The sequence below is a fragment of the Schistocerca nitens genome, chromosome 8, assembly GCF_023898315.1.
Source record: "Schistocerca nitens isolate TAMUIC-IGC-003100 chromosome 8, iqSchNite1.1, whole genome shotgun sequence".
Lineage (NCBI taxonomy): Eukaryota > Metazoa > Arthropoda > Insecta > Orthoptera > Acrididae > Schistocerca > Schistocerca nitens.
In genome coordinates this window covers 76,222,195-76,243,431 of record NC_064621.1, presented here as the reverse complement: position 1 = coordinate 76,243,431, position 21,237 = coordinate 76,222,195, and the positions used below count along the sequence as shown (strand labels likewise).

The window sequence follows — 21,237 nt, the reverse complement described above, 5'->3', positions numbered from 1 at the left end:
CAGGTGTTGACAGATGTGAAAATTACCGAACTATCAGTTTCATAAGTCACAGCTGCAAAATACTAACGCAAATTCTTTACAGACGAATGGAAAAATTGGTAGAAGCGGACCTCGGGGAAGATCAGTTTGGATTCCGTAGAAATGTTGGAACACGTGAGGCAATACTAACCTTACGACTTATCTTAGAAGAAAGATTAAGAAAAGGCAAACCTACGTTTCTAGCATTTGTAGACTTAGAGAAAGCTTTTGACAATGTTAACTGGAATACTCTCTTTCAAATTCTGAAGGAGGCAGGGGTAAAATACAGGGAGCAAAAGGCTATTTACAATTTGTACAGAAACCAGATGGCAGTTATAAGAGTCGAGGGGCATGAAAGGGAAGCAGTGGTTGGGAAAGGAGTGAGACAGGGTTGTAGCCTCTCCCCGATGTTATTCAATCTGTATATTGAGCAAGCAGTAAAGGAAACAAAAGAAAAATTCGGAGTATGTATTAAAATTCATGGAGAAGAGGTAAAAACTTTGAGGTTCGCCGATGACATTGTAATTCTGTCAGAGACAGCAAAGGACTTGGAAGAGCAGTTGAACGGAATGGACAGTGTCTTGAAAGGAGGATATAAAATGAACATCAACAAAAGCGAAACGAGGATAATGGAATGTAGTCAAATTAAATCGGGTGATGCTGAGGGGATTAGATTAGGAAATGATACACTTAAAGTAGTAAAGGAGTTTTGCTATTTGGGGAGTAAAATAACTGATGATGGTCGAAGTAGAGAGGATATAAAATGTAGACTGGCAATGGCAAGGAAAGCGTTTCTGCACATGAGAAATTTGTTAACATCGAGTATAGATTTAAGTGTCAGGAAGTCGTTTCTGAAAGTATTTCTATGGAGTGTAGCCATGTATGGAAGTGAAACATGGACGATAACCAGTTTGGACAAGAAGAGAATAGAAGCTTTCGAAATGTGGTGCTACAGAAGAATGCTGAAGATAAGGTGGGTAGATCACGTAACTAATGAGGAGGTATTGAATAGGATTGGGTAGAAGAGAAGTTTGTGGCACAACTTGACTAGAAGAATGGATCGGTTGGTAGGACATGTTTTGAGGCATCAAGGGATCACAAATTTAGCATTGGAGGGCAGTGTGGAGGGTAAAAATCGTAGAGGTAGACCAAGAGATGAATACACTAAGCAGATTCAGAAGGATGTAGGCTGCAGTAGGTACTGGGAGATGAAGAAGATTGCACAGGATAGAGTAGCATGGAGAGCTGCATCAAACCAGTCTCAGGACTGAAGACCACAACAACAACAACAACAACAACAACAACAACAACTATTCACCATTAGAACTGCTGTACAAGAACTTCTAAAAGTGACCAATATAAAGCATAAGCAACAGAAATAAAAATAAAATAATGTGGCTACTTCCCTTCCAGCAGTGTCTTTGTAAGATGCACATCCACATCCATCACTACTGTGGTGTCACCGCCAGACACCACACTTGCTAGGTGGTAGCCTTTAAATCGGCCGCGGTCCGTTAGTATACGTCGGACCCGCGTGTCGCCACTGTCAGTGATCGCAGACCGAGCGCCACCACACGGCAGGTCTAGAGAGACGTACTAGCACTCGCCCCAGTTGTACAGACGACTTTGCCAGAAGGGGATCACTGACAATTACGCTCTCAATTGCCGAGACGATAGCCTAGCCTTCAGCTACATTTGCTACGACCTAGCAAGGCGCCGTATTCAATTGCTAATTAATATTATGAAGCATGTATCATCAAGAGCGATGTTCTACAATTATGGATTAATGTTAAGTATTCCAGAAGCTATGTACTTTTCTTTATAGCATTCATTACGTATCCTGTTTCAGACCTCACGCCAGCCTGCGTGAGTTTAAGCACGCCTTTCGGCTTCCTCTCATTGTGTCTAGGCTGTCTTGTCTAGACACAACAACTATTTTATCAGATGACGATGATGTGAATGTACAACTTGAGAATACATGGTTGCAAGGGAAGCAGCAGCATTATTTTATTCTCATTGCTCTTGTTTACGCTTTATATTGGTTGCTTTTAAAGTTTCTTGTGCGGTAATACTGCTGATAAAGAAATGACCTTTGAAACGCATAAATGTAAGAATTTTTTACACTGTAAATAGGTGGCTGAGCCGAAATTTGAACATTAAGACTGCTTAAAGTTGGGAACTGAGTGATCTTTCTCATCAAGACTCTGATTCAAGTGCATTTTAAGAATGAAATCTTCTAGCATGCATGCAACATAATGCAACAAAAGCTATGGAATGAAGAATGAAAAAAACTATATTCTCAAATAGTCTTCAATCACTCATCACACAAGAATAATAAAATTACAGAGAAACCTAAATTTTTGAACTTACTGTCAAAGTCCCACTGTAATTTGTAAAGATAAAATTGGCTAAAAGTACAGAGGTTATCATCACTTTTCATACAGCAATGCTATTGATCTAGGGAAACTAGATTAAAAGTGACAGAGGCAAGTCCATAATTTCACCATACAGAGAGGTCCAAAAAAATGTAGACACTCTTTGATAATCAATACTAATGGAACAAAATGATATACCACTACAATTCTTGCACGGAGGCAAAGTTATTTTATGCATTCAAAGTGACCTCCATTAGCAGCTAGACAATGTCGATGCCACTGAAGTGTCTACTGAACTACAGCTGTCAGTGTTGCCAGTGTGATAGCCACAAAGGACGCCTTGATAGTTTCTCACAGCTCCTTCAGTGTTGCTGGCTTCTACAGATAACTTCATTTTTCAAGGTTCCCATAGGTAGAAGTCAAGAGGTGTGAGGTCTGTATACCATGGTGGGTACTCAACAGCTCCTCTTCGACTTATCCATTGCCCAGGTAGATTTTCATCAAGTAGGCTCTGATATCTCTGCGGTAGTGAGGCGGAGTGCCATCTTGTTGTAGGTAAAATCTTTCATTTTCAAACACATCTTGGATGGTAGGTAAAATCAACATTTGCAGCATATGAAGATACACCTCACCAGTTGGGGTACCTTCGAAGGAAACTTTTTGAGGTGATCTAGTAAAATGTTGCAACACAGCAGTGGTGGAAGCTGGACTTGATGTTTTTGGTCGGCCAGGCCTTTCCTTATACACATCCTCAACACTACCATCGGCTTCAAATTTATCTCGAATACAATAAATTGTTGTATGTGTTGGTGGCTGAGCCCCGTACACATTATGGCACTGCCATTGTACCTCCATGTTTTTGTACTTCCAGTATCACTTCAATACAGCTTTGCACTGCTCAAACAACAATCTTAATTCATTCACTGCTGCACTGTCATCTGCTGGAAAGCATGCACCAAGATCTGATGAGCAAACAATGAAGTACACTACTGCACAAAATTGCAACGATATGTCATTTTGTTCCAAAGATATTAACTATCAAAGAAAGTCTATATTTTCTGGACCCCTTTGTATATATTCAAGCCATTAAGCCTTTATCTCCCACACATGAAGTTACAACAGTCTTAACATAATTCTGTTAGGGCCATATGGAATGTGCATGACATCTTGAAGAGAATGTTATTTGAAGTTTTACAAGTGCATTAACAGAATTAAAGAAAAACAACAGTGACAGTTACTGTCCAGACAAAAGACGGCTAAGGGCCAATTGCACAAAGCATCTGACTTTGAATATTTGACCTTGGATTAACACAGAAAATGACCTCATATCAAGTTGAACTCTGAAACCTGCATTGCATAAACACAAATCTCAGATTATGTTGAAATCAAGTAGTGTCGACTTTGATGAAAACGCAGAGATCAAAGTTATGTTCAAATGTAATAATCAGTTTAAAATGTAGTGACATTACAAAACAACGCTTTTTATTTTGAGCAAATACAAACCTAGATAATAAAAAAGCTGTTATTAAAACACAAATATACGACCACACTAGTCCCAAACTGCTGAAGCTCAAAATATATTTTTCAATCTGTAAGGTTATGTTAAGGTAACTATTAGCTATTTGTGTGACGAGTGCAGATAATAACTGATCTCATAACAATTCTTGGAGACTTCTCATAATTTACATGATTAATTTAATGCCATTTTGCAAGGGTGAAACAAATGTAAACCAGAATTTTGGTTTTATGTGGCCTTTTTGTAAACGGAGAGTGGTGTTACTTTCATTTCTAGTGATTGTTCTATGTAGCTAGAATGCTGTCCAGCCATTCCTTTAGTCAGAATCGCAATGTCAGAGCAAGAGGTACCATCATCTGCTGCACCAATGCATTATATTCAAGAGACTCCCAACAAAGCAAGAAAAACCATCCAAAATTTTGAACGACTTGCGGCACAGGGTCATCACTCTGAGAAAGACTCAAGTGTACACATGGAACAAAGTTTCTACGAGGACAAAAAACAGATGAGAATGCAGCTCACTGAAATTGTCTTGAGGAGAACATATGCATTGTTAGTCAGTTTATTTAAGATTATCACAAAATAAAGGTTTCTGAAATTGCTACAGAGACTGACGTAAGTTATGGTACTCCCCACATGATCACCAAGCAGCTGCCTAAACTCAACAAAAAATTCAAAAATTGTTCTGATCTACTCTAGTATATCCTCCCCAGTGCCCAGACTTATGGCCCTGCATTTTCCATTTGTTGAGCCACTACAGGAAGGAGCTGAAGGACATAGATATGACAACAATGGCACTGTCGAAGTGTTTGTGGGCAACTAGCTGCTGTCACAGCCATGTTAATTTTATGAAATCGAGATGAAGAAACTGACTATCCGCTGGGAACAGTGTCTTTCTCTTTCAGTTGACTACACAGAAAAATAAGTTGGTTTGTATGGATTTTTTCTGAAGCTTAAATAAATTTACAAAAAAATTCCAGTTTATATTTGATTCACCATTGTATAGACACTAAGCAGCAGAATAAGAAAGGAAATTGTGAAACAATGGAAAATCCAGGATGGAAAGTAACAATATTATGAAAAAGATAGTTGTTACTCTCCATATAGCAGGGGACGAGTCACAGACAGGCTCAACAAAAACACTGTCACAAAATCAGCTTCAGGCCAACAAGGCATTTGTCGAAGAACACACACACACACACACACACACACACACACACACACACACAAGACCACAGAGTCTGGCAGCTGAAGCCAGACTAAGCAGTACATGATGGGAGAGGCAGCCAAATGGGGGCAAGGAGGAGGCTGTGGCAGGGAGGGGGAAGGGAAAGTGCTGCTAGTGGGAGCATGCAGAGATGAGGTGGAGAGAGGATAAGGCAACTAGGTACAGTCGGGAGGTTAGACGGAGAGCAGGGGAGAGAAAGGGATTAGCAGAAAAGGAGAGAAATAAAAAGACTGGTTGTGTTGGTGGAATAGATGGCTGTGTGGCTGTGTAGTGCTGGAATGGAAACAGGCAAGGGGTTAGATGGGTAAGGATAATGACTAATGAAGGTTGAGGCCAGGAGGGTTATGGGAACATAGGATATATTGCAGGAAGAGTTCCCTCCTGTGCAGTTCTGAAAAGTTGGTGTTGGCAAGAAGGATCAAGGTGGCACAAATTATGAAGCAGTTATTGAAATAAAGAACGTCGTGTGGGGCGGAGCGCACCGTGACAGGATGGTCCAGCTGTTTCTTGGCCACAGTTTGTCCGTGGACATTCATGCGGACAGACAGCGTGTTGGTTGCCATGCCCACACATAATTCAGCACAGTAGATCACATGACTGGTTTCACAGGTAGCCCTGTCTTTGATGGGATATGTGATCCTTCCCACCCCTCTCACAGTGGTAGTCCGCCAACCACCGAACCTACACCATGTTCTCATCCATCCCTATTCAAAACCCTGCTCTCAGACCCTTGTCTCATGGAACACATCCCTGAAATAGACCTAGATGCGAGGCCTGCCACATAAGTCCTCCCATTGCCACCTACTCCAGTCCGGACACAAACATCACCTATCCAATCAATGGCAGGGCTACCTGTGAAAAGAGGCATGTAATCTCCAAGCTAAGCTGCAACCACAGTGTTGCATGATAACCAATAAGTTTTCTGTCCACATGAACAGTCACCAACAAACTGTGGCCAAGAAACAACTGGAGCACCCTGTTGCTGAGCACACTGCCCAACATGACATTCTTAATTTCAATGACTACTTCACAGCCTGCGCCATATGCATCTTTTCCACCAACACCAGCTTTTCTGAACTGCGCAGGTGGGAACTCTCCCTGGAATATGGCCTATGTTCCAATAACCCTCTAGGCCTCAACATTCATTAGTCACTATCCTTACCCATCTAGCCCCTTCCCTGTTCCTATTCCAGCAACACATCCAGTCTCTTTAGTTCTCCCCTTTTCCACTATCTCTTCTCTCCCCCACCCTCCATCTAACCTCCCGACTGCACCTAGCTGCCCTACCCTTTCTTCACTTCGACCCTGCATGCTCCTGCTAGCAGCACTTTACTGCCCCCACCCCTACCCTGCTACACCCCCCCCCCTCCTCCTCCCACCCAGCCTCATCCTTACACCTACCCAGTTGCCTCTCTCAACAGGTGCTGCTGCTCATAGTCTAGCTTCAGCTGCCAGAGACTCTGGTCATGTGTGTGTGTGTGTGTGTGTGGGGGGGGGGGGGTCTTCGACAAAGGCCTTATTGGCCAAAAGCTCATTTTGTGACAGTCTTTTTGTTGTGCCTATATGCGACTCAGCATCTCCAACATATGGTGAGTAGTTATGTTGGTTTTGCCTGCAACCAATAACATCTGAACATCGCTTACAAATGTACTCTCTGGGCTCAAATAGCAGCAACTATGCAATGAGTATTGATTTCTTAACTACTGAACATGCATTGATAAACAAAATATAAGCAAGTCATTTAGCAAGGTGTTATTTATCAGGCATTGATTACACAATTGTTTTGGTAGCCCAGAACACGCATTCTGGTGACTCCAGGTACATTCCTTGATTTTTTTTTATTTTTACCCCTGATTTGATACTACATCTACTGTATTTGTCATACTACTTGCTCTGCTCTACTAGTCATATTCCGTTACCCACTAGGCCTCAACCTCCGCTAATTTCAAGTTGCCGCACCTCGTACCTCACCTGTAATTCAACAACATCTTTGCCTCTCTACTTCCGCCTCGACTGACATCTCTGCCCAACCTCTTTGCATTTACATGTCTGCCTGTGTCTGTATATGTGCGGATGGATGTGTGTGTGTGCGCGCGCATGCGCGTGCGCATGTATACCTGTCCTTTTTCCCCCCTTAAGGTAAGTCTTTCCACTCCCGGGATTGGAATGACTCCTTACCCTCTCCCTTAAAACCCACATCCTTTCGTCTTTTCCTCTCCTTCCCTCTTTCCTGATGAAGCTAACTTGGGTTGCGAAAGCTTGAAATTTGATTGTGTGTTTTCTATTGTGTCTATCTACCAGCGCTTTCTCGTTTGATAAGTCACAGCATCTTTGTTTTTTATATAAATTTTTCCCACGTGGAATGTTTCTTTCTATATATAAGGGGAAACAATAGGGAACAAAAGACAAAACAAAATGTAGGAGAAGGGGGGGGGGGGGGGGAGACCTGGCTGGTGTGGGAGAGATTCTAGAAGTAAATTCAGGTACTAAAATCTGTATGGACAAACTACTTTCATGAAAAGACCAAGGACGGATGCAACCATGCGAGGGTCATCCACCAATGCCCTGAGGCAGTGAGTGGGAGGGCATATATTTAATGGGAAGGGCAGAAGGTGGGGGCGGTCCAGCAAAATATATATCACCATGAAGGAGGTCTCACAATTACAAAAGGGGGGCGGTGGTAGTTCACTGCAAAGAAAAAAAAACCATGGCTCAACATGTACTGCTGATACAAAGACAGCAGAGGAGGGCAGATTCCCGTCAGGAAAGGCGCAAAGAAAAATGCCACATGGCGAAAGTCCTCTTAATCCCACAAAGTTTATTACACATAGGGGTGGCCCCCTCACCACAAGTCGGCTACATATGAGTAAAAAGGAATTTGACATGAAGCCGCAAATCCATCCCTGGAGGTATCAGAGAGGATAGGGGGGTAGATGGCTGCCCCCTGCAGACAGAAGATTGGGCCCAAAGGAAATCAACCAAACAAGCAGCAACTGTCAAGATCAGCTAGAAGGCTGTGGATGGCAGAGATCAAGGGGTGGAGGGTAAAACACTGGGCCACTGAAGGCCACTCATCAAGTCTGTACATAATAAAACTCAGGTGAGAGTCTACCATTAAATAAAGCAGAGTGTCTGCTAAATGGTCATCAATTCTGCAGTAAACACCCGACACATGGCAGGTAAGAGATGATGTTCCGTACCAACAGAAGACATGAAGTCATATCCCATGTGACTGGCTGATTTAAAGCCACTGCTGTAAAAAACAACAGCAACCTGAAACTCCCACGAGAGCAGATAGAACAAACAACGGCATGCCATCAGAGCGTTGGAGGCTTTTGGATCCTGAAAGAGATCAATCCGAATTTGGGGCAGAGGAACTAACCAAGGGAGGCTGCTCAGAGGACAGGATAAAGTGGGAACATTGAAATCGTGATGAAGAGAAGCGAGGTGGAACCTAACTTGTAAACCAACCCGAGGGCAGGAAGTCGGCGGGTGATGTCCGAAGGTGCGAAAGAATAGAATTTGAAAGGTGAACAGGGAAAGAGTGGATAGCAAAGGCATAGGAAACCAGGAGCTCCGACTACCGATTCAAAAGAGGGGGAATCACAGCATCAACCAGAAGTCTATCGACAGGTTTTGTTTTGTTTTGTTTTAGGGCGCAAAAAATAACTGGAGTCATAAGCACCCAAGTCAAAACTATAGAACACAAAGACAGAGAGGAGTTAAAAAATGACTATACGTCAGTCCCTACTGACATAATAGAAAGCAGCTAAAAACAGGCACATGGAAAAAGGGCTAAAAAGACACCATATGAAACGAAGGTCCAAAACTAAAAATTAAATGGCCTTCGTCATATTGCTTCAGCGGATAAAAAGTAAAATGCGGTTGACAACCCATGCGTCATTTGCTAAAACGGCCGATACAGCAGACGGAAAACCCAAGCGGAAACGTAAACGGTTAAAAAAATGGGCATTCCATCTGGAAGTGGCGGACAGTTAAAACTTGGGCACATTGTGTCCAAAGTGGTGGGGTAGTGCCACTTATCAAATGATGACAGCTAAAAAGGCAGTGCCCAATATGCAGCCCAGTTAAAATGGCCTCCTCCCGGCGGGAGGGCCGAGAGGGGGTCGTCCAAGCCACTGGGAGGGGCTTAACAATCCTGAACTTATTCCCAAGAAGGGAGGACCACTGGTGATGCCAAAGGGACACCACCTCCTGACAGACGGCAACACAGAAATCATCAGAGGGAACACGCGGGCTGAGGTACGAGGGCTGCAGCCTTGGCAGCAGCATCAGCAGCCTCGTTTCCTGGCAGACCGACATGACCAGGAATCCACAGAAGCATCACACTAAGTGACAGTTTTCCTGGACCCGCTGCGCGAAGGGATGGGCAGTGTACAGTGCATGTAGACTTTGAAAGGCACTGAGTGAGTCCGGCAAAGGACACAATTGAAAAGACTGTGTCGCCGGATGTACTCCGTGGCCTGATACAGGGAGAAGAGCTCAGCTGTAAATACTGAGCAGTATACCGGAAGCTGATATCGAACGACACGTGTGCCAATGACGAAGGCACACCCAACCCCATGGTCAGTCCTAGAGCGATCAGTGTATACAAAGGTATTATCATGAAGTTGCTTGGGACTGAGGCTGGAGTAGTGTCCTTAGGAAGTGAATGAAGGCCAAAGATAACACAGGCTAATTTGTGAAGCCAAGGTGGTGAGGGGTTCACACCCACTGAGAAAGTTGAAAGTAGTGTGAAGTTAAGCCGCCATAGCAAGTTCCAAAAGCAGACTACAGGACGTAACAGAGAAGAGGGACATGCCCCATACTGGCAATCAAAGGAATTATCGAATACGGCGGCATAGAATAGGCAAGGCAAGGCAATGGCAAGGAAAGCGTTTCTGAAGAAGAGAAATTTGTTAACATCGAGTATAGATTTAAGTGTCAGGAAGTCATTTCTGAAAGTATTTGTATGGAATGTAGCCATGTATGGAAGTGAAACATGGATGGTAAATAGTTTGGACAAGAAGAGAATAGAAGCTTTCGAAATGTGGTGCTACAGAAGAATGCTGAAGATTAGATGGGTAGATCACATAACTAATGAGGAAGTACTGAATAGGATTGGGGAGAAGAGGAGTTTGTGGCACAACTTGACCAGAAGAAGGGATCGGTTAGTAGGACATGTTCTGAGGCATCAAGGGATCACAAATTTAGTATTGGAGGGCAGTGTGGAGGGTAAAAATCGTAGGGGGGAGACCAAGAGATGAATACACTAAGCAGATTCAGAAGGATGTAGGTTGCAGTAGGTACTGGGAGATGAAGAAGCTTGCACAGGATAGAGTAGCACGGAGAGCTGCATCAAACCAGTCTCAGGACTGAAGACCACAACAACAACAACAGGATAGGTGGCCACGCATGGCAGACAAATGGCATGCATACCTGCTGAGGAGAACGTCATGGTGGTATGATAGTGGTAGTTCAGCAGCTTCAGCATACAGACTCTCAACCGGGCTAGTGTAAAAGGCGCCCTTGGCCAAACGGCTGCCACGATAGTGCTGAGACGACATAAGAGGAATGGACGTGTAGACGTATAAACAAAGCATCCATAGTCGAGTTTCGAATAGACAAGGGGCCGGTACAAAAGGAGGAGGGTAGTTTGATTAGCACCCCAGGAAATACCATTGAGGACACGTAGGACACTGAGGAACCGAGTACAGCGGTCTGCCAGGTAAGACACATGGGAGGACCAAGAGAGTTCCCTATCAAGCATGAGCCCCAGGAATTTCATAGTTTCAACGAATGGAAGGGCAACAGGCCCAAGATGTAGAGATGGTGGAAGAAAAAAATTGTGCTGCCAGAAATTCGTACAGACAGTTTTGTCACCGGAAAAGCGAAAGCCGTTGTCGATGCTCCAGGAGTAATGATGATCAAGGCAGCGCTGAAGATGCCGCTTAGTAATACAGGTCTGCGGGGAACTGCAATAGATGGCAAAATTGTCAACAAAAAGGGAACCGGAGATGCCCAACGGGAAACAGGCCATTATAGTGTTAATAGCAATAGCAAAGAGGGCGACACTAAGGACGGAATCCTGAGGCACACCATTTTACAGACTAAAGGTGTCCAAACAAGGCAGAATCCACACGCACCTCGAAAACTTTGTCTTTTAAACATGCCTGGAGGAAACAGGGCAGGCACCTGCAGAAGCCTCACATGTAAAGAGTACGGAGGATTTCAGTTCTCCAGCAGTTGTTGTAGGCCTTCTCCAAATCGAAAAATACAGCCACAGTCTGCGATTACCGCAGGAAACCATTCATGATGCGGGTGGACAAAGTAACGAGATGGTAGATGGTCTACTGCAGAACACTGAGCTTGATATTCATACTGTGCATTCGTCAGTAAATTGTGATACTCTAGCCACCACACCAGCCAGGCATGAATCATACGTTCCATCACTTTGCAAATGCAGCTGGTAAGAGAGATGGGGTTTTGTCCTTACCAGGCTTAGGTATGGGTATGACGGTGGCTTTACGTCAGCATCCGGGAAGGAAATTTGCCCCCTGCCCAGCTGCGGTTGTATGTGTTAAGCAGAAAGCGCTTGCCTGCAGAGAAAGGTGCTGCAACATCTGAATGTGGACAGCGTCTGACCCTGGGGTGGAGGATCAGGATGAAGTGAGAGCATGAGCTAGCTCTGTCATAGTAAAGGTAGCATTGTAGCACTCACGATTCAGGGAATTGAAGGGTATTACCCAAGCCTCCTCCACTCGTTTCCGATGGAGGAAGGCAGGGTGATAGTGGGAAGAGCTCGAAACTTCAGCAAAATGGCAGCCCAAGGTATTGGGGATATCAAGAGAGTCCACAATGACATCATCAGCTACCGTCAGGCCGAAAATTGGGGAATGGATCTTGGTCCCAGAGAGCCGTCGGAAGTTGGCCCACACGAGTGAAGAAGGTGTGGAACTGTTAAAAGAACTAATGGATGAAATCCAACTAGCTTTTTTGCTATCCCAAAAAATGTGATGACACTTTGCATGCATCTGTTTAGAATGAATGCAGTTTGACATCTTAGGGTGGCAGTTAAAAATGTGGAGAGCATGTCTCCGTGCACAAATTGTGCCGTGACATGCCTCAGTGCCCCAAGGGACTGGGACATGACATGGTAAAGAGTAAGTGCGGGGAATGAAACGTTCTACAGCAGTAAGGACAATGTTTGCGGCATATTCCACCTGGTCAGCACAACTGAGGAAATCATGTTCTTTGAAGGTCGCCAGGGAGGAGAAAAGGTGCCAGTCAGCCTTAGGAAGCTGCCATTTAGGCGTGCACGCGGATGGGGTAGGAGTCAGCAAACGGATAGCACACAGGAAATGGTTGCTCGAGTAGGTGTCAGAAAGAATGGACTACTCAAGACAAGGAGCAAGCTGGGCAGTGCACAAGGATAGGTCCAAATGGGAATAGGTGTGTGAGGAGTCTGAAAGGAAAGTGGGTACTCCAGTGTTAAGGCAGAAGAGATTAAGTTGGTTAAGAAGGTCTACCAAGAGGGCACCCTATGACAGGTCCTGGGAGAACCCCAATGGGGATGATGCACATTAAAGTCACCGAGTAGCAAAAATGAGGAAGGTAGCTGCCCAATAAGCTGAAGGAAGTCTGCCCTGGTGACAGCAAATGATGGAGAGACACAAATGGTACAGAGGGAGAAAGTCAGGTGGGGAAGGAAAAGGCAATCTGCAACAGCTTGAGAATTGGTAGAAAGGGAGATGGGTTGACTACAAATGTCATCCCGTGTAAGAAGCGTGACACCCCCATGAGATGGAACGCCAACCTCAGGGAGAAGGTCAAAATGAATCGGGTAAGAAATAGGAAAGCTCAAAGCGGTCATAAGAGCACATTTCGTTTCCTGAAGGCAGAATATAAAGGGACGCTGCAATGCTGAAAGCAGCCGTAAATCCTCTCTGTGGGACCATGAACCGCAAACATTCGATTGGAGGAGAGCCATGATTAGGAAGAGATGTAAGGGTGTCACCTCGGCGGCCAAGTGACAGGCGGGGAAGAATCGCTATTACAGGGCACAGAAGCATGAGGATCCTGCTCCATGGGGTCCGCAGAAGCATCAGCTTGCTTGTGCAGTCGCTCTGTGGAGTCCAATGCTGAAAAACTGTTATTGGTGCCACACTGGTGACACGGAAACTGGAGGGGTTAAGGTATCACAGGGCAACACCATCAAAGAGGATCTTTGAGTTTGTGAAGGATAACACCATTTGCCTTTGGTGGACTTCTTCAAGCCTTTCTGGTTAGAGGAAGAGACAGATGTTGTTTGGCTGGAGGGACGGAGGAAGTCTTCACGGGAGTACTCCTTCTGTCCTTTCCAGCGTACCGGTTGTGTAGATGGTGGCTTCGCCCCTTGAGGCAAGAGTTTAACAGTTTGTTGCACAGCTGGAAGGGGCGGATGGTGATGCTACCTTGACACTGGGCAATTTCACAACCTCAGAGCTGAATTCGAGGTCACATGTCTGCATGGCCATGTCCTTCATAGAGCAAGGGCAATAAGAACAGAACTATAGGCACCAGATGGGAGAACGCAGGGTTGGCGACTAGCCAGTAACTTGCGAGCGACTGGGTAAGGCACTTTTTCCTTTACCCAGATCTCTTGAACAGCCCGCTCATCAAGATACATGGGGCAATCCCGAGACGAGACAGCATGGCTGCCATTGCAATTGATACAGCAGGGAGGAGGAGGTGGACAATCACCCTTGTGCGCATACCTAACACAGGTGACAACATTTGGCTGGGTATTGACAGGACATTCTAGTGTGGTTGAAATGATGACACAGGTAAGCAGCGCATCAGGTTCGGAACATATGGCCAGACTGTGACAATTTTATAGCCTGCTTTGAACTTGGGCGGAAGCACCACTCTATCGAAGGTGAGAAAGAGAGTGCAGGTGGGCACTAAGGAGGAATCTACCTTTTTCATTACACGATGGATGGCAATGACACCCTGATCGGAGAGGTAAGATTGAATTTCGGCCTCTGTTAGACCGTCGAGCAGTCTGGTGTAAATTACACCACAGGAAGAATTCTAAGTTCTATGGGCCTTGACACGAACAGGGTAACTGAGCAGAAGCGAGGCAGCAAGCAGCTGTTGCGTTCTGAATCAGAAGTGGTCTCCAAAAGCAAAGTGCCATTCTGTAAACGAGAGCAGGATTTCACAGGGCCGGCAACTGCATCAACACCTTTCTGAATAATAAACGGATTTACCATGGCAAAGGACTGACCATCTGGGGAAGGACACATTTCTAGTACTCCCGGTTAATTGTTTGTGCTCCAGGCATAAGTTCATAATGCACAATACCGCTAGAATCGAAAAAAATCACCAACATTGTCTTCACCTTTGACCAACTTTGCCATGCTTTTTTTGGCTTTGGTGAACCTGGATCCTCCACTGCAAGGACTGCACTTTGGTTTCAGGATCATATCCATACACCCACAATTCGTCACCTGTAATTACCCTATTTAACAAATCTAGGTCATTTTTTGTCCGATTAATCAGATCTTGGCACACTTCATGTCGGTATTGTCTCTGGTCACTTGACAACACTTTTGGAATGAATTTTGCGGGCGCTCGACACATGTTCAAATCTTCAGTTAAAATTGACTGAATTGCATAGAAACTTAAATTAAGTTCATCAGCCATCTCCCTAATTGTAAGTCTAGGATCAGAGCACACTAAGTCGTGAACTTTCACAACATTTTTATTTGTTTTTGAGGTGGAAGGACAATCGGACCATGGTTCGTCTTCAAATGATTTGCAGCCATTTTAAATCTGTTGAACCAGACAAAAACATTTGGCTGACTTATACAATTATCTCCAAATGCTGTTTTTAATAGTTCATAAGTGTCAGAAGCCGATTTCTCGGATTTAAAACAAAATTTCACACAAACTCGTTGCTCTGTTTTTTATGTCCTTTTTCACGCAGACAGAATCTGGCAACAAGCCCTAACAGACCCGAACTCAACCAGCTGCCACAACGAGGTGAATAAAGGAAAAACAGTTTCCTGTCAGAGGGCGTTCAAGGACAAGACAATGACTTGCTCCCCATCCTCCGTGTACCTGCCCGCCAAACCAATAAGCAGTAGTGGATCCATTCTTAGAATCTTGTATAAGCAATTTTCACACCTCGTACAAGCAATCTCAGACACTAAACTTAATAAGACAATATTAAAATGCATACAAAGCACCTCATATGACTTCAGGATGAAACAATGTCTATGAAGAAAATATAGAACCAACAGAAAATGAAACTAACAGGAGTCACAATGTAATGACTGCAGAATTTACTAATGATGTATTTCCATAGGAACAGTTACGCCTTTTGCTTATTGCCCACAGTAATTTATCAGGTTTTTTTTTCTATTTTATTGTATCCTTATGTTGACCCAATACGAATTGAAGCAACAAATCTTTTCTGCAAGGAGAAAATTTTGAAGATCACTGCTTTTTCTCTTCCTCTTCCTCCACCTTTATAACATGATTAAGCGAGGTGGTGCAGTGGTTAGCACACTGGACTCGCATTTGGGAGGACAACGGTTCAAACCCCTGCCCAGCCATTCTGATTTAGGTCTTCCGAGATTTCCCTAAATCACTTCAGGAGACTGTCAGAACGTTTCATTGGAAAGGGCTTGGCAAACATCCTTCCCTAATGCGATGGGATTTATGACTTCACTGTTTGGTCTCCTCCCCCACAAATCAACCAACCAACAAACTTTGTAACATAACATCTTCAATAACAGATACTGTGAATCTGCAATGAACAACCACTGTCGGTGTTCAGAGTGCAATAAGCATGTAGGTAGCTTTGCTTTGCATTTAAGTGTTTAAGGATGCCAAAGAGGTAAGGTCATCAGTCTCCTATTCACCCACCCATGACAGAAGCAGTGTACCCAATCTGTCTAGATATAGAAAAACTTCTGGGTGCAAGTGCAAGAAAGTGTTCAAAATGTTTGCATACCATGCATCCAAATCGGAATATGGGAACCAGCCAGGTATTCACCTAGTGGGCATGTGGGAAACCACATCAACGCTGGCACAGTGACCCCTTGTTGTTAATACACCAGGTAGATTCTAACTGCAGCAAGCAAACCACCCCATCCCGGAAGCGGTCGTGTTAACATGCACACTACCAGGTCAGGTGTTGACAGCCAATTTTAGTGATGTTGCCAAGTAGGTTTCTTGCTAGTTTAAATGAACATTGAATCTCCTACACTGGATCCAAGTTTAGTGTCATACAATTGGAAGAGCCCTGAACAGAGTTCAATTTCTTAAGTAACGTCAAATTTTACCTCCAGTCAGTGATGTTTATACAATCAACCCTAAATAAACAGAACTGACTGTAGTCAAGTGTCCTGGATCAGAAGAGTGTGAACTGTTTTTCTTGTAAGCCCAAGGGACATTGGTATACTACCGATATGCCTCGTTACACCTTCATGTCCAACAAAATTTCAGTGCCTGGTGGAAGGTAGGAGACGAGGTACTGGCAGAAGTAAAGCTGTGAGGATGGGGCATGAGTTGTGCTTGGGTAGCTCAGTTGGTAGAGCACTTGCCCGCGAACGGCAAAGATCCCAAGTTCGAGTCTCGATCCAGCACAGAGCTTTAATCTGCCAGGAAGTTTCAAAATTTCAGAGAACACTGAACAACACAGGATCTCTGGGCGGCAAATGAGGTGGGCCAGTCATCTGGTCAATTTATGGCCAAGTTGTGCAAGTTCATAACCACTTCTATTCACCGACTAACATGCCCCTTTACATGGCCGACTGAAGTACTGGTGACTACTCAGCACAGCATCTACTCGTTGGACTGATTGTCTTACGACTGGGACTGCTTAAGATCCGAGTATAGAAATGTCTGCCTACCACTATTACTTTTTACTTCAGTAGACTACGATACTATCTGGCTACAATTCATACGATCAGTAAATTTTATGAACTCTGTGTCATTTATTGCGTGTGTCAGAGTATTCAAAGAAATGACATGCTTTAGTCAGCAGCAACACAATGCTTTGAATCCTTCTACGTGAAAACAGCAAAGACTGTCGTGATTGACAAGGAGGAGGAACAGTGTCAATTGTTAATTGTATCCACTATTTGAAAATGGTTTATCGTGATAAAAATTAATCAAACAACATACAAAAACTGTGAACTAACATGGCCTACATTAGCTAGAATGAAAGCTGTGTCAGGTATCTTCTAAAGATCTGCATGTGTGTGTAAGTAACAATCAGTAAAACTTTGGAAAGGACCCAAGAGGAAAATTTAAAACATTTAAATCTTGATGAAAAGATGGCCTGTACTAGTACAGTGTGAATTTTGTATGGGAAATTTAAGATGGTTTGGTGAAGAGTCCACCTGTGTGAAGTGAAATAAAATGCAGTGCAAGATTTGAGTCTATAACTTACCTTCAATTTCAAAAGCGCTGTTAATACTTGTTGAAGTATTGGTCGAATGTATTTGAGAGGCAAAGGGCTGAATTTATTCTGTTTCAGGAAATCATATAAATTCTGCTCAAGCATCTCAAATACCAAACATGTATGGTTTTTGTGCTGGAAGCACTCAAAGGCTCTGACAAAATTGAATTCGTCTGCATTTTCTTGGCTAAGGCGAGAGAGAATGCTGACCTGTAAAGACATTCAATCATAGTGAGCTCTGGTAAGTAAAAAGCAAAACATTTAATATGTCTATTTCAACATATGGACATAAGTCCTTTCAAACTTACTTCAATTTGACCCTGCCGAGCATATGATGGATGATTCTTGAGTATTTTAATGGCAACAATTTCATTTGTGCCTTTCTTCCAGCACTTAACTACCTGTAAACATTCATAAAAATGGCTGCATGAAACATTACTAAAATGAAGTAAAAAACAGAGGAGTCAGACAGACTGATAACAGTATTTTAGTATAAAGTATCTGGAAACTTCCAAGTGTCCAACTCAAATCTACTTCGATGTCTGTTACCAACAGTGATAAAATTGTAAATGAATACAAGTTAAAGGATGAAAAAGTAGCGGACAAGAGACTAAATCAGTGAAGATGCAGAGTCAAGAAGCATATTCAGATCAAACAATCAGTTGTAGGCAACAATTACATAACACAAAAGACTGAAATTCTAACTACCTGATGAGTGAATCTATGGCTTAATTTATCTCTCTCTGACAATTGTCTCATAAGCTACTATCTTCCTTCCCTTCACAACCACATCTGTAATTTTTTTTCTACTTAACAAAAAAGCCGCTGTGAAATACAGCAAAGGAAATTTCAGTTCAAGCATCAACACCTGTTAATAAACACTAAATAAGAAGATGTGAAAATAACTTCCGCATTTATTTTCTCCTCGACTGACAATTTCACCACTAAAACTGTTACAAAAATGTTTTTTAGTGTTTCATAATTTCTGAAACGCAATTGCTGTCTGACTGTCAGATTATTTCTTTTTATTTTTTAGAATACTGTGTAAATGAAAGCTTACAGTCACTAACCCACAATACCAATGACTATGGAAAAATACAAGAAACTTGAAAATTTGTCCACATAACAATGAAAATAATCAATTATTGATAATATAATGTAAATGGAAACAAAAAAAATCTACTCACGAAGTGGCAGCAGGTGAACACTTACCTTCTCATCCCAACCGGTAAGCCTCTCATGACTTGTGCTCTGGGTGACTTTTCTAAACTGTACCCCTTTCCGCTAAACCTCTCCAGGCCTTTTCCTTCATCCCCCTTCCTTCCCCTTCAACTCTTCTGCCAGAAGAAGGAGCCACTGGCTCCGAAAGCTTGTAAATCCTTTTGTATGTGCGTGCTGCTGCCACTAGGTGAGTAATTTTTTTTTTATGTATCCATTTATATTATGTTAAAAATCTGTCAATTTTTTAAAATATATCTCACCCACCACTCACACACGATATCATTACCTGTTTTGACATCTTAGCATGTCATCATCAAATGATTTGAGTACACAGAAAATACAAATTAACAGCTTAACAGCTATCATGGCCAGTTCAGCTGTGCATAGTAGGTAACACATTCAAATCATATGGTGATGATTAGCTAAGAAGTCAAAACCAGTAATAATACCATGTGTGTGCCTGGAGCCTCAAATATTAATACACACATTTCTTTTACAAAACAGTCAATGTGTTCCCCTAATGCAGTAACTCTAGTCAGTGTGAAAATTTTTCATTCAACACACACATTATTTTACCCATTATTTACTATACCTTAAAGAAACACTTTATACACAGTTTCACCAACAGCATCACATAATGTGGCCAAGAGCCTCTGGCACGATATAAAGCAAACACTAATTTTTTTCATTGTTGTGGAGGGGGGGCGGGGACAGTGGGCGGGGGGGTGTCTTCTTCACAGCAGTTAGACCTCTGAGAAATATGGTCCTCATAACCACAGAATTACATTATGTATGAATGGTAGCAAGGGTGGGGGGGTGGTGGTGGGGGGGGGGGGGTGAAGATAAACACTTGGTATTTCATAACAGATATCTCTACTATTTTAATCATGAAATTCATAGTATACTTGTTCCATCACTCTTTGGTATGTAAAAAATCAATTCTGCTAGTTTAGACAAATGATTAAGTACTGTTCTTTTTATCTTTTATGTTAATGAATGTGCTGTCAGTCAAAGCTGTTCAAGGCACTTTTCTTACACTGATGTTGAAACCAGCAAGTGCATATTATTCTTCTCCCTCTCACCGCATTTCTACGAATACTCCACAAAACTGCCAAATTATTTTGTTCTTAAATTTTATTACAAGGACCTTAACCCTGGCATATATAACCACTTGTCCTTTGTTTGAAGCCACTGTTTTTTGAGGAAGGTAACATGTACTTTCTCAACTTCTATACATTACTTATGATATGTTGCTTTATTTATTAATTTGTGTTGTTTTACCCAAAAACTGAGAAAGAGGCAGAAAAAAATGTCTCTTTGCCAATCAATATTCCTTTACAGAGTAGTATATTTTTAAGAGATATTACGTTATGCTTGGATTATAAATGACTTGACATGATCATAGTTTCATTCACATAACAGCATTTTAAAATCAAATGAAGATATTTTTCAGGAATACACTAAGCCCCAGTAAGGAACATCTGTATGTATTTATGTATGTAAGGATCTTCCTTCATCGGATTTCAATACGTAATCACTGGAATTTAATATCTAATCTTTTCAATACTGGTACAGTAACCACATCCACTACACACATTGTGAAATGAGCAGCAGACAGGGATGTAGGAAAAGGACTTTGATTGCTTGTTTATTTCATGAGAAGTGATATACTCTCATACACATATTACATTCAATCCAGTGTTTCCCATCGGTGCATGAATCCAGTATATTTTATTCAATCTCAAATGAAGGTAATATTCTTGATCAAAATGAGGGCTAACAGAATTTCCTGATTTCTCTAAATCTTCTGTGAGACACTGTTAGCTTTGGGGGCAAAAGCTAGTTTACAAAACAAGTATTTTAATGTGTATTTCTACTTCTGATTCTTCATATCACACTGAAATATCACTACAACACACAAAGACATGTTATAATATTACAGAAAGGGCACTACCATCATTTGCAAGTTGATTAGAATAGTATGCAGTGCTGTTAATTAAAAATGTGATTTTAAGAAAATGTTTGACAGATATGACTTGAACATAGACCTATAATATGTTGATACACAGCACTCAATGAATGGAAATCATGGATATCCAAGCATTTTTTCTGTCACAGTTATCATAGTACCAGACTATAAAATTTACATTAAAAGTTTGTCGCTGAACAATAACAAATATCTACACCACAGAAAAAGTGAGAAATTAGATTCCATGTTCTAATCAGTATTCAGTTACCCACATTTCTTGTGCTCATGGCTGAATGGTACCTACAATGTAAATGTACTGTATAAGACACTTGGGCAAAGAAAATGTACAAACTTGCAACTCAGGTCTCCTGTACCACACACAAAATAGCTGGTTACCTTATTACATGGAAGTGGGTGGAGATTACATCTACCTGTTGCATTAGAAACTACAAACAT

The 21,237-nt window shown here is 42.5% G+C and overlaps 1 protein-coding gene across 4 annotated transcripts in view; it reads right to left on the bottom strand.

The window, feature by feature from the left end:
• Positions 1 to 21,237, bottom strand: part of LOC126199290 (homeodomain-interacting protein kinase 2) — a 236,852-nt gene that overhangs the window by 155,814 nt on the left and 59,801 nt on the right. For all 4 annotated transcript variants that reach the window (XM_049936110.1, XM_049936112.1, XM_049936113.1 and 1 more), the window contains exons 4-5: positions 17,900 to 17,992; positions 17,583 to 17,801 (exon numbers count right to left, since the gene is read on the bottom strand). In XM_049936110.1, the coding sequence (XP_049792067.1) occupies positions 17,583 to 17,801; positions 17,900 to 17,992 (312 nt within the window). The remainder of the gene's footprint in view (positions 1 to 17,582; positions 17,802 to 17,899; positions 17,993 to 21,237) is intronic.